We start from the raw sequence: 14,858 nt of genomic DNA on the forward strand, positions 1-14,858 counted from the left end.
GGTGTTATATTTTTCATGCAAGGACTGTGTTAACTGAATTTTGACACAGGCTGATGTTAGAAAGTGTTCCTGCTTAATGCTTAAAAATTACCATGTAAACTGAAGTGGTACAGTCCTCCATACGAGGACTGCATCAAGCATTTCTAATTTTCAATAGGCTTGTCTCTCATGTTTTTACTTCAAAGGTGCCCCAGTTCAGTGTACATATTAGTTTTTTGTACAAAGCTGAGCGATGATCCAGAATGATACACAATATCGATGATATTTGCTGTTTACATTTAGGCGATTAAAAACAACACATAAAACATATGATCCATACTGCCAATAAAATAAGGTGGTTTATCCCATAAAGCCACAGCCTGTCTGCTGGAGTATTAAAGAAAATACAAATGATTTCTGCCAGTTTATTTTCAACACTCCTTCAAATCTGAAGGTGGCTTCTTCTTGCTGAGCTCAGACTTTGATGGGCGTGTGGCCCATCAAAAGAGAGAGAAAACAATGAACAATGTATGTGGTAAGCATTACTTTTATGTCTCAGGGTGAGATTTGCAACTTGCACCATTTGCATTTCATTTGAAACGGAATCAGACTATTGGTCCACCTACCTCACAAATGTCCACACCGACTGGCTGTGGCTCTGCACAGTTTCTGCCAACCCTACCTGGAGATGTCTGGGATTAAACCTGGGACCTTTTTCATGGAAAGCAGAGATGTTCTACCACTGAATTATGAGCTCCCACCCCACACCCTGTACCAGTCTCCCCCAACCTTCTCTCCTCAATCGTCAGCAGCAGGCCATTTGCCTCCGAGCCCTTTGCTCTCCTACTTTCAATGCTTGCTGAGTCCTGGGAGAAGGGGGGTCTGGAATGCTTTCTAGTGATAATGTGTCAGCCAGCTGCTCCAGCTCTGCTTCCCCCTCCTCCTTTCCCATCATTTCCCAACTTTGCTCCCCAGCTACCTCTGAGCTGTGACCTTCCGCAAACCACTGCTTATAAACCTATACTGTCTTCCTCTTCTCTGGAAGGTTCAGGAGAGGGAGGCAGTCTCCATCCTTCCTCCTCCATCCAGTCCCTGACACTGCCCTTCCGATGTTTTGGCCTACAATTCACTAGGTTTGGGAAGTCAGCGCCATATGAATTCTGTTGATTTTAAATGTGTGAGTGTATGTTTCTTCTCGCAGAATGATGCCCCATCTTTGGAGCACCTTTCTTTGGCAGATTTGTGAGGTACCTGTATTATTTTCATTGCAGCGATACCTTTATTTACCTCACCAAAGCTGTCAAATTATTCTCTTCTAATACAGTACCTTTTGTTGTTTTTTTTATTTTAGTATTTATGAACTACTGATTATTGCTGCTGCTTGTCCTTGTTTTATTTGTGATTTTTTTATTTAAAAATGTAATGTTCTGATTTTCTCAGGTATGTAGGTTGGTTGTTTTATAATTATATGTTGCTTTTGAGACTATTAGTCGAAATTCATAAGTGAAACAAATCCATTTAAGGTGTCTAGGTGAGGCAAAAAATTGAGATACTCATACTAAAGGAGATTTGAAAATTAAGTTTTTTGACAAATGTGTTTTGGAAGAGACATCCACATTTGCTATAAACGTTGATGCTATTTTTGGATTCCCAGGGCTCACATTATTTATACTGCCCAGCAAATTATGATTTGTAACCTCCACTAGGAAAGGTAGCCGTAACCCTTAAAAGGAGAAGTGACAGGATTCTGCCAGCAACATTTACTGACCAATACTGAAAGAGTGCGTGAATGAAATTATATTTGCTAAGCCAAAATGGATAAAGTCAGATGGCTGAAAATGCTGCTGGTCCAAAAGATTCTACATGAAGTGCTCCATCCGGTTGATTGATTTTTTTCTAAAGTTTGGGTGCCCAGATGAATCTGAGCCAGCTATTTCTATTAATCCAGCGCATTTCCCTCCCTACCACTTAACTGAGATAACCGACCACAAAGTCAAGTTCTGCATATCTTTGGTGCACGTTGGATATCTCAATCTTTTCTGTTGACCGTTAGGGAGCTTTCTTCCTGAGAATGCAATTACAATACAGTTATCCTTGATTTTTTGCCAAGGGGGCAAAAGTCTTTGTGTGCAGATGGCAGTAACTGGTGGTTGGCAGCGAAGATGATGAATGAGATTTATTCCTGGCACAGTGCAGCAGGTTTGGCAACATCACCATGGCAAACTATTCATTAGCTGGTTGTTTTTCTTCTTCTAAAGGTTGAAAAGGCACTTTTTTCTGCAGTGTGTTGTCATAAGAACTCTCTTTGCCATCCTCCAGCCACCTGGACTAAGTAGGCTAATTGTGTTGCAGAGGCAGCTCTTCCAGCCTCAATATCTTCGAGTTTAACACATATCAAGACCCATTTTGGGGCTTCTAAAACTGCTTTCCATGAATATACCAGGCGGTATTTGTAGAGGCATTGGGTGCCTGCAGTTAGAAATATGCATATTTGCTAAATCTTCCCATTGCCACACTTCTAACCCTGTTGGAGCAAAGCAGAGACATCACCTTGCCAACAAAGGTCCGTATAGTTAAAGCTATGGTTTTCCCAGTAGTGATGTACAGAAGTGAGAGCTGGACCATAAAGAAGGCTGATCGCCAAAGAATTGATGCTTTGGAATCATGGTGCTGGAGGAGACTCAAGAGTCCCATGGACTGCAAGAAGATCAAACCTATCCATTTTGAAGAAAATCAGCCCTGAGTGCTCACTGGAAGGACAGATCCTGAAGCTGAGGCTCCAATACTTTGGCTACCTCATGAGAAGAGAAGACTCCCTGGAAAAGACCCTGATGTTGGGAAACAAGGAGAAGGGGACGACAGAGGACGAGATGGCTGGACAGTGTTCTCGAAGCTACCAGCATGAGTTTGACTAAACTGCGGGAGGCAGTGGAAGATAGAAGTGCCTGGTGTGCTCTGGTCCATGGGGTCACGAAGAGTCGGACATGACTAAACGACTAAACAACAACAACGTGATAATTCATATAGCACAAAAGCAATCCCCCATGTTCTCCCATTATGTGGCATTGTTGCCTATTTATTGTTGCAGCACTTAGCCAAAAATGCCTTCCTACTTATGCAGCCCTGTTTGCAAGCTGCAAAAGTGGGGTGGCATTTTCAGGGTTTTGAGGTGAGGGTGGAGGAAGGCAAATACTTAAAATAGTTATAGTTGGGAGAATGGGGCTTTTGTGAACGCAAGTGGTGGCTGTGGCTCTCCCCCCTTCACTTTTTAAAGTTAGTTGCTCTAGTATCAGAAGCAGTGATGGAGCTATGATCAGCAGCCTTGCGGACTGCCATATCCCTGCACGATGCCTCTGATTCATCATAATGTAGCATTATTTTAGTGATATTGGGATGAAGAGAAGATGGTGACCGCTGTCTTTTCTTCCCTCAATGCTACTAGAATGGCAAAAAAAAAAAAAAGGTTGGTGAAGCTTTGAAAAGCATCTATGTAAAACAATTTATGATAATAGTTTTTCTTTTGATCTGTAAGTTGCCTTTTCTGCCAAGCAATTAACAAAATAAAAGTAATTTCCCACAGTTAATAAATTTCTTTTAAAATGTGCTGAATCTTGTATATCTATCTATCATCTATCTATCTATCTATCTATCTATCTATCTATCTATCTATCATCTATCTATCTATCTATCATCTATCTATCTATCATCTATCTATCATCTATCTATCTATCTATCATCTATCTATCTGTCTATCTATCTATCTATCTATCTATCTATCTATCTCTATCTATCATCTATCTATCTATCTATCTATCTATCTATCTATCTATCTATCTATCTATCATCTATCATCTATCTATCTATCATCTATCTATCTGTCTATCATCTATCTATGAGAAATGGAAGCTGTCTTTATATGTGAAATATACTTATTGAGGTGGCTGTTCCATGGAAGCATTGTACAGCATCTTGCTGCATGAATCAGAGTTATCACATGAAGATTTACTGTACCATTTGAAGTGACCCCTAGAAGCTGCTTGCTGTGTTGTTGGATTTTCTCCACTCAGTCGTAGAAATCCATATGGTAGACTGCTCACATTTTACATCTATTTTTCATGCATAATGGGGTAGGCACAAAAGCCTGGAATACTAGAGACTATTTGAAGTGGCTTCTGTACAAGATCCATAAGCTCTAAGGCCTCGTTCCCATTCCTCAACTAGCATTGATTGCTCCCCCTGCCCCAAATATATTCCAAACCCACTTTTTAAATGTTCAGTTTTGTTCTCAGATGGGGGCACACCTTTGCACACATTAACTGCGGTTTTGCCAGTACAACCAAGTCTTGAAGCTGGCAAGGCAACAATAGCTACAATCACACCAGAAATGGTAAGAAAGCTTCAGAAGAAGGAGCACAACAAACCACATTGTAATGGGTTTAGGGGTTGCTCGTGCGTAAGTTGCCGCCACTCCTGGCTAGGTTACCTGGTTAACCCTTTCTGACTGAACAGCCTCCAGCATCGTGACTGTCTCAGTCGCTGGCAGAATCCGTCAGTGGGCGTTTCTTAAACTTCTTCCAGCACAAAAGTTCCTTGACGCCAAGTCTCCTCCTACTCTCCCTGCGCGGAAGTCTTCTGCGCAGGGAGGGTGTGGGCAGTGGAGTACCCGTACTCTCTCCGCTGGTCTCCGGCGAGGAGTGTTGGAGCCTCCTCCCCGATTCCCCCATCTGCCCCCCTTCTCTACTGGTGTTACGCTGATTTCCTTCCCCAGCAGACGGGCTCCCTCTCTCCCTACTGGGACCCTCTCCGCCATCCCTTTGGAGCCTTCCCTCTGCTTCCAGCTCCGATGGCAGTTCCCTGACACACATTTTATGGTGAGCTTTGAAGAACAAAATGATGAAGTGCACCCAGTCATTTTGACAGAACTTCAGAATTTGCTCATGGATGATCCCATTACCCCACATTTTTGGGGGTGGGGATCAGGATGCCAAAAATTAATTCATTACAGTTGCCGTGGTGAGTGTCCCTTCACTCTATAGCTTAAATCTGGATGTGAGAGGGGTCAAAGGATGAAAATGGCATCTTGTCCCTGCAGTTGCCTCCAAAGCTGAGCAGGACCCTGCTCCTTCCCAGGTGCAAAGTCAATGGCAAGCACAAATTTTGGCTGACCCCCTGCTTGTAACATGCCCATAACACGTAGAAGCCAACGCGCTAGTTCTAGAATCCAGGGTAATTGGTTAGTACTTTGCTTTAAAGAGAATGGGTTGTAGCCCATTCCCAGGGAAAGTGGCAGGATGAAAGAAAAACCTCTTGGACCCATGCTTAGATGAAGTGTGGATAAGCCCAGAATATATTTGTTCCTAAAATGTAAGCCTCAATCTTCAATGATCAATGAAATTCCAAGAGTGGCTTACGAGAGAGAGAGAGAAAGAGAGAGAGAGAGAGAGAAGCAGCAGCAGCATATATTGTAAAAGAAATACATGTATTTGACTTTTTTTTTTTTTACATTTACCAAAGAAAACTTATTTTAATTTTTTATCTGGAGTATCTGTGTCCACTGGATTTTGTAGTCCACCAGAACCATGGTGAGTGACTAGAACAACCGTAAACATTTAAAGATTATGCAGCAAGGCTATAAAAAACTGCATGGCCTTGCTTTTTGGAGTGACACATTGAGACAGAAGTGACATATCGAGATTGCTGAAGTGTAGAGGAAAGATAGCCTACATTTGCTTTCCGTGTCAATCAGTATGAACTAAGCAAACATTCATTGTGTTTTGGGGAAAAACCAACCTGCCACAATCTGGTTACGAAATAATAACATGCTGATTCGGGCTGTGAGTTGAAAAAACATTTTAGTCACACTAGTTTTTTTATTATTATTGTACGGTCCATAAAATGTCGGCATTTTTATTTTAAAGTGTGTGTAATAGTGAACTGATGGGAAGCCATATTAAGGCAGATAGAGACAGACACCTGCCTTATAATTAATCGGTGTGGAAATTACTGTCATCATAGTGTAACCTTAAGCTTGTATGGATATCATTGTTAACAATTGTGTATGGGTTCTCCAAAATCCATAGAACTCAATATATTATTATTATTATTATTATTATTATTATTATTATTATTATATTTTATTTTATATACCCCTTCCATGCCAAATGGCTTCTAAGTGGTTTCATTACTTCTCTGTTTGGGATTTTAGATACTTTGGATGACTAATACGAATCGTTATTTAATTATTGTCAGCTAATGATTGTTAAAACAGTGAGAAGAGTTGCAGAACTTGGGTTGTGGTTTGAGCTAAATTAATAATAGGGAATTATCTGGAGTGCAGGGTGGAGAGAAATATATCTAATGGGCCTATATTTTCCACGAAGGCACGGTTCCTAACTTCCATGAGAAGAGATGGATTCCTGGAACGGGGCTTTCTTAGCTTCCCGCTTAACCTGATGTGCCTCCCCCAGTTCTGTTTGTGAACTTTCCAGAACAGAAAAGGATATGACAAGGAGTTTAAAGCAGGAAGGCGAAGTAGGCAAAAGTCACAGAACCCCTTCACTTCCTTGAGCGAGTTGAAATGCTTTCTGGTTTGTGCAAGATACTGTTGGGTCCACACATAAGATAGTGGCATGTGCATTAGTGACTTAATAGATTTCTTTTCATCCTATCAGTTTATCTTTTGAAGTCCATGACATTTAGAGTATATAATATTTTTTTGTTTGTGAGTTGTATTGCCCCTCTTCCCTAATTTCCCCTTGGATTCTACTTAATGTAGTATCAGATTAAGCAAACTTTTGAACTTCTATGAATTTTATTGCATTGAAATGTAGGCATTTCTTATATGGAAAGTTGTTGTTTTCTTCATTAAAAATCGAATGAAAGTTACATTTCTGTTTTGCACTTTATTGGGAAATCTGGTTATTCACTGGTCTAATCTGTTGTTTAGATCATTCACTGATCTAATCTAATCTATTGAAATGCACTTCCGCACCATCATCCTTTGAAATGCATTCATAAATTTAATTGACCATTCTGTTTAATTTGATTACGTTGGCATGAAAACCTAAAGATGTCCCATTCATTCTCACTAATGGCTAAAGAATGAGAAATCTGCAGCCTTTAAAGTTTTTATTTCAGCACTAATTTGTTTTCAAAGTGTTTTACAACAAACTAAATATATTAAATAGCTTGCATTTCAGGTGCCCGTTGGTGCATATAGGTGGTGCTTGATTTCTGCTTAGAAGGTGGAATGTGGCATCTCTAGGGAGCCAGTTGAGCTGTGTAAAAACTATTAAATAGAATTGCGTGGAAGCAAACGAAGTCTTAAGAATCAGTGAGACAACCCAGAATGTAAATAAGAATTTCAGAGAGAAGGGGAAGTAGGGCCAAAGCTCACTAAGGTTTACATGCTTACCAGGGAATAAGCGTCTGAATATAGAGTTGTACTATAAGAGTAGAAAGGGACCAAAATTTACATTTCTGCTAATTCTTTGCTGTCCTGTTTGCTGAGATTTATTGTTTGACAACATAAATTTCCAGGCTTGTGAGTTAGTGCACATGAATGAGCATCCAACTTGATGGCTGCATTTGTTTCTATTTGTGCCTATGAATACATGAAGTTTCCTTATACGTTTAGTCTGTCTACTCCAGTATTTTGACAGGCCGTTGCTCTGTAAGGCTGAGCTAGAGATGTTTCCAGCCCCACAGCCCATAATCCTTTTAAGTGGGGATGTGGGGAACTGAACATAGAACCTTTGCTCTACTGTTTTAATCCTGTTTTAAATTAATGGTCCAAATTGGTGTCTAGACGAAAGTTCAAATGAAGAAAGGGCAGTGAGATCATAAAGCCTTGTGTTATGTACTGAAGTTGTCACCCTGGGCCAGCAGGGGGATACTGTAGGTAGTTTTACTCAGGTCCACATATGCAAATAAGGGATCGAAAGTGACGTTCAATGATTGGATAGTTACAGAAAGTTGTTACAGTTACGTTGTACTGGAGCTCTATATAAGCAGGCTGGCTGAACCCTTCAGTTCAGTTCTGTTCTGACCTGTGAATAAACAAGAGCTGTTTGGAGAATCGCTGTGCCGTCTGATATGTTCACCCACAACTTAACACCTTGCAATATAAATCTTTTTGCCACCATAATGTCAGGGACTGGGCAGAGGAGGAATGGTGGAGCCTGCCTCCACAACCTGACCCTTTCAGGGAGGAGCAAGAGGAAGACAGTATAGATTCACAACAGTGGTTTGCAGGAGGTCACAGCTCATAGGCAAATGAGGGGGAAAGTTGGGAAATAATAGGAGAGGAGGAGGAGGAGGAGGAGGAAGCGAGGCGACTGCTGATAGACACAGTGTCATTGGAAAGCTTTCCAGACCCCACCCCCAGAACCTGGCGAGCCTTGAAAGTAGGAGAGCAAAGAGCTCAAAGACAGAGGGCATGTAGCAGCACCCGTAGAGATGATGAGAATGACGAATAAGGAAGTGGGAGAGAAGGGGGGTGGAATTCACTTAGGACAATGCCATTACCCAAGAGGCTGGGTTCTATAGTTTCTCTCTGTAAACACTGAATTAAAAAAAGGACAGTAAGAAACCTTTCCTTGTCTTTATACTTTCCTGGGCAACCAGCCAGGAGCCGCTGACAGCATCCTGACACATAAGGGCTCTCAGAATCCACTTAAGTTGTCCATCTGTTTGTCCCCACCACAGGTATATAGTTTAAGAGTGCATGGACATCCATGCAAGGGTGTGTGTGTGTATGTGTATCTGGGGCACCTTAAGGGTGCTGTTAGGTGTGTGCTTTTGACAGTAGAGAATTACTATCAGACATGTGCCTGCTTTGGCTGGGGTGTGTGAGAGAACAGGATGCTGGACTAGATGGGTCATTGGCCTGATCCAGCAGGCTCTTCATATGTTCTGGAATAGGCATTTTCAACATTACATTACCAACATCTTTGTGAATCAAACAATACCTTCTTGTTGAGGTGCCATGAAGTATAGTATACTCTAAACATCCGCTTTTGTTGGGTCAATCTCATTTTTAAATTTAAAGAAACCCTGCATATGGATGCTAAAGGAACTTTCCATTGATGGAGATTAATGGAACACTCTAACTCTCTGTTTCCATTCACCTCTAAGTTCCTGAACATTCAATTTACAGCATTCCAATAAACATTTATAAACAGCTATTAATGGGCTTAGTTTTCTGCAAATATCCATTTATTTCCTCCAGCAGCACAGGAGATGCTGAGGCACTCAAAGCTAACAGTCCAAAAATAGACTCTAAAACTGCTCTAGTTGAAGACGCTAGCATTCAGCAGTAGTGGATAAGTGGTACCTAAACTGCAAAACTGCAAATGGTAAAAATTCTCCATCTGATCCTATTAACTGATCTAATGTATAAATCCCACCATCAACCCATGTCTTCCACAAAAAGGGCTGTGTCTCTATTTTCAGGTCTTGATTACTCAATAAAGTTAATTTATCATGAGCATGTTAATCAAAATGTAACTGACAAGACATGATATGTCAAGTCCGAGTTGCGGAAACAAAATGTTAGTATATTCTATTTTAGAAATGTTGTTAGCTGGACTTCAAATTCAAGTTCTGAGACTGGCCAAGTCCTAAACTCTGCCAGTCTGTTTGAAGAAATAATGTTGTTTTCAGGTCCTTCCATAATGATATTCCATCCTGAATATTCTGCATCCATCATGCTTCCCAAGAAACTGGCTGTCCTGCTTCCTTATATTGTTTAAAAGAGAAGTTAGCATCTGTTAGTTTGTTTGTTTCGCAGAAATACTGGATCCCTGAACTGGAAGCTTTTTCCAGTAAGCTACCAATTCCTTTCAATTGGTATATCATGGTATTCTGTGTCATTAACATTCACCTTGAACCAGAGACAATATTGATACTGTCTGAATATGTTTGATTTTCCACTCTCGGCATTGTTCATCATATTGAACGTGCATCCCATAAGTCTAATACAGAACAAAATAATACTTGGCCTAGCAAAGCATCATCTGCAACAAAATATTACAAAACTGTTATTGGGAGAAAACTTTTTTTTTAATCGATGGATAGCAAACAGAGGTTTTACATCTCTCCAGCAAGAAGCTTATTGGCATGTGAAGAATTTGCACTGCCTCCCCTCATTTCCCAAAATACGTGGTCAGTTGAGTAAGGCAGACACACAGATGATAAATTTTCACATGAAAGATGGTAAACATGTAAAAGTAACAGGATTGGTGGGACAGCACCATAGAGCCTTCTTGGGTAGTGTGAGTAGACTCTGCCCAGGGAGGCCTGTCTTATTACAGTGGTACCTTGGTAGTCGAACTGCTTGGTTGTCAAACAAATTGGTTCCCAAATGTCACAAACCTGGAAGTGAGTGTTCTGGTTTAAGAACGTTCTTTGGAAGCCGAACATCTGGTGCTGCTTCTGCACCTTGGTTTTTGAACCGTTCCTTGTGCATGATGATGATGATGATGATGATGATGAACTTCCTGTTTCAGAAAGCTTTGGGGTTACTTGGTTGACTTCTCACTGCCTTTATTCTGTTTTGGTTTACAGCTTATAGTTTTTGCGGCCTGCTGCTTTTAATCTCATCTTTTTTGTTGTCCATTATATGTTATTTTACAATGCTTTCGTTATACTTTTTGTGTGTATTGTTAGTTGCCTTGAGCAAAATGCATTTGGAAAGCTGGGTTATATTTTAAATAATATTTTAAGAAATTAAATGTGTCTTTACAGGCTGACACACTTATCCCCCCCCCCTTTGAAAAACACATGTGCCGACATTTTCCAGAATGAAATGTTTTCTGTGGTACTTCTTGAAATGACTCCAGTTCTTACACTATCAGGAAATATGTTTGCAGTACATTCATCTGCATTAGAGCTGAAATTTGCAGCTAAGACGGGGCCACCAATAATAAGATGGTATCGGTATGCCTGGGGGAACCCCAAAGTTTACAAAGTACAAGAAATCTGTAAGGTGGGGGGAAACCCTAAGGCAGAGCTTTCCAAACTTTTCAAGTTGGTGACATACTTTTTGGACATGCATCATTTCGCAACACAGTAATTCAGTTTTACTAGAAAACCGGAGGTTAAACTAACCCCTTTGCACCCCTAGGAGGAATGCGAGGAGTCTTCACGCGACACACCTACACACTGCAGCTGGCACACTAACGTGTCGCAACACACAGTTTGGAAAGCTCTGCCCTAAGGGAACACCTTACCCACCACCACACACACACACACACCTCAATCGAATGAAGACTGACAAATGGGCGCAGAATGCTGAGTGTCTTTTGGGGGGTTGGGGGTTGGAATGGACTTGCTTGGGAAAGGGCATGGCTGGCTGTCTAGAACCCTAAGCAGGAGCACTCCACACTGCCAACATTCTTCTGCAGGTAACACTTATTCTCTGAACGCTATTCTTCTGATCATATTGTCTTCTCTGCCTGCAGCCAGCCACATGAGGCCAAACATACAATGTTCCTTCCCCAAAATAGCTGTTGTGTTCTGAGCAATAAGGAATTATAAGGTATCTCAGCCTAGGAAGCAAGATAAGTCCTTCCCTTAGCACAGAAGACCTTTCCGACGACACCTACAGTGCAGACGGCCTCTTAAGTTGATGCGTTTCTGCTTTTAAAGAAATTATGCAAAGTAAATAAATGAATGTCATCACCGCTGTCAACATCTTGTTTCCACAGCTCATCATGTTAAAACTGGAACTTGTGAAGTGGTGGCTCTCCACCGATGTTGTAATAAGAACAAGATAGAAGAAAGATCGCAGACAGTCAAGTGCTCCTGCTTCCCCGGGCAGGTAGCAGGTACCACTCGAGCAGCGCCTTCTTGTGTTGATGGTGCGGCACATTCTGTGGTTTGTTCTTCCCTCTCCAGTCATACTCTGCCGAGTTCTTTAAGCGATTGCCTTTCATTTAATCCTGCCAATATTTATAGTGATAAGGAGGATATTGAGAGTTCTTTGGAGGTATATATATACACCCAAGGTGAATGATAGCTGGAGATTTGAAAGTGAATTACCAAGCCTGGCTGTGAAATGAAACCTCTAGGGAAACACAACTGGATGTAAAACTCCGAGCGCCCATACGGTTGTATCAAGTTGGATCATTTTAATATCTGCTGCTAAAGCTACATCAGCGTATTTGCTCCATGAGCTGCTGTTTCACATTTCCTTTATATTATTTTTGCCACAAAGAAGAAAAATCAAGGCAAAGAGTGATCCTAGCTCTTTTTTTTTAAAGGAAGTCATTTTAACATAAGAGCAGCACAAAGAAATAAATGCTTTCTTTACATTCAGTAGAGAGATTTTTAGATGGTCCGTGTGCCTTTGCCTGCTGCATGTCACATGCTCTGCAAAAAGCTTGTGTTTTTGTGGTGCTTCGATGTCAGCTATCGCAGAAACAGTAACTACCGTATTTTTTGCTCTATAAGACTCACTTTTTCCCTCCTAAAAAGTAAGGGGAAATGTGTGTGCATCTTATGGAGTGAATGCAGGCTGCACAGCTATCCCAGAAGCCAGAACAGCAAGAGGGATTGCTGCTTTCACTGCGCAGCGATCCCTCTTGCTGTTCTGGCTTCTGAGATTCAGAATACTTTTTGTTTGTTTTCCTCCTCCAAAAACTAGGTGCGTCTTGTGGTCTGGTGCATCTTATAGAGTGAAAAATACGGTATATCATCTTTTGAGAATATATTTCTTCCAGACACATTAGACCTGAATGTTCAAGGGTTAAGAAATATAGGCCGAAAGCAGAGAATATAATGAATCTTTTAACATGAGAGCAGCTCAATGAAACTGGAGAAATGCGGATTCTGAAAGACATTTAAATAGATGTGAGAGGCTTTTAAGCCGTTCCAAAGAGAGACATGTTGAAAATAAGTCAAACATTTCATCATACCGGGTCAGTTTTCTGCCCCCTTATTGGTTAATGTCATTCTGATTGCTGTTCAAATTCACATATATGCAATTTTCATTTTGATTTCGTAATGCATATATTTATTTATTGTTAAAACAATGCAGATCATAGTTGACATTTATGACTTTGCTAATATTGCCCTGACAATATGTCCATGGAATAAGTTAAAAATAGCACCAATATATAAAAAAACAACCGCATACCTTTCTTCTTCTTCTTCTTCTTCTTCTTCTTCTTCTTCTTCTTCTTCTTCTTCTCTAGCTTCAATAGTGGAACAAAAATGGTGGTGCCACATGCAGCCATGTCTTGAAGGGGAAGAATGCAAAGTTCTTCCAGATCGAAAAGGATGGAGTTGTTCTTCCGGCAATAAAGTGAAAACAACAAGGGTAAGTACCTTGACACCTGTCTGGCAGCTGTTGCATTACCAGTAAAGAGGGCAGAGATCTGCATATAAAATGCATCTGTAACCTGACTTCAACTCAATCCAAGTCAGTATGTCTCAGGGTCAGGAATGATGGGAGCTGTAGTCTTAATAGCTTATGGCAGGCACCATTTTGGCTGCACCTGATATATATGCATTTAGAATTAATGATGAATTTAAATACGAGCACCTTATTTGGGAAGACCAGGTGAGACTTGTGCACCTGCTCAGTCAGCTGTCCAGTTGTCAACTTTTGATGGGCAACTTCAACACCCCTGCTCTCACTTCTTACAGTTCTTATGTTACCTGTCTGAAATTAAACCCAGAACTCTGCAAATCCTAAAAGGCATTCTGATTTAATATCAGCTCAGTTTCCACCGATTAATCCATATCACTAACTTTTTTTAGAAAAAGGTTTTTCCAATAGATTCCTGTTGCTCCTCTCCCCTGCCACGTCAGTTCAAATTAAATTTTGGGGGGTGGAAGAAGTAAACCATGCATTTCATATGGCTAGAACAGCTTATGATAGAAATTCCTTTGTCTCTATTCAATTAATTTATCAAATGCAAATCCATTCAAGGCTTCTTCTGCAATAAATAGCATATAAAACATAGATCCTCTAGATTTTTAAAATAACTTCACCCACAATCTTCAGAAATCCTAATTCAAACCCAGAACAATTTGGAAATTGCACTAAGAGTCAGCAATATATCAAATATGAATAACCTGTTTTGGCTTGTAAAAAGAAGATAATCCATAGATGTTCATGTATAACATAAGAATAACTCTAATCAAAGAACCTGTTTGTCCTTGGTTCCATAGTCCCCAAAGAGCTAAAGTTCATAAATATATTTTAAGATGTTGTTGATCTCATGCTTCAAATCTGAAAGAATTTAATAGGGATCTGCATAAAGAATCAATACTGTAGTACAAGAATAGTGCCTTATAGCTTCCTTTTGATTAGAGTCTCTTTTGTTTCACAGATGTTTTGGTGTTGTGCAACAGAATAGCAGTATTCAAAGGCAATGGACATTTAGACTGATTTAAATGCAGATCTGCTTCTGTGAAGGACTTATCAAAAGAAATAGAAAGGACTAGATCAAAGGCGCCCCAGCTGCTCCGAAAGACATTCCTGTGCTGTGGCATTTGAAAGCATTGCTCAGATTGTACTACAGCTAATACATCTTGCGTATCTGGTTTTCATATGACGGGCAGCACCCAAAATTAAGTTGCTGGCCAACATAAGATGCACTCCACCATGTCTACTAGCCCCATTTTATTTTTGTCCTTATTTTTAGCTATTTTTTTAACGAGAGGGAGAAGAAGGGGCAAGTCAGAAAGATGGCATTGACAGTGGCCAGAGATAAGGGAAAGCTGGAGGCAAAGACAGTGGTTGAGCAAGAGAAGCAGGAAAACAGACGTACAGTAGATAGTGAAAGAAAAATGAAGAACACCCCGTTGCAGTTAAAGGCTGGCCCCTATCTAAAAAGTTGGGTCCTGTGCTTTCTAAGCAGCTGCTTTAG

At 40.6% G+C, this 14,858-nt stretch overlaps 1 protein-coding gene across 3 annotated transcripts in view; it reads left to right on the top strand.

The window, feature by feature from the left end:
* TAFA2 (TAFA chemokine like family member 2) overlaps window positions 1–14,858 on the top strand; it is a 139,407-nt gene that overhangs the window by 102,386 nt on the left and 22,163 nt on the right. For all 3 annotated transcript variants that reach the window (XR_013990916.1, XR_013990917.1, XM_081022434.1), the window contains exons 3-4: window positions 11,688–11,840; window positions 13,176–13,300. Coding sequence is in view for 1 of the 3 variants with exons in the window: in XM_081022434.1 (XP_080878560.1) it covers window positions 11,688–11,840; window positions 13,176–13,300 (278 nt within the window). In the remaining 2 variants the exon portion in view is untranslated. The remainder of the gene's footprint in view (window positions 1–11,687; window positions 11,841–13,175; window positions 13,301–14,858) is intronic.

The sequence above is a fragment of the Podarcis pityusensis genome (assembly GCF_964106645.2).
Source record: "Podarcis pityusensis genome assembly, chromosome: 10".
Taxonomy (NCBI): Eukaryota; Metazoa; Chordata; class Lepidosauria; order Squamata; family Lacertidae; genus Podarcis; species Podarcis pityusensis.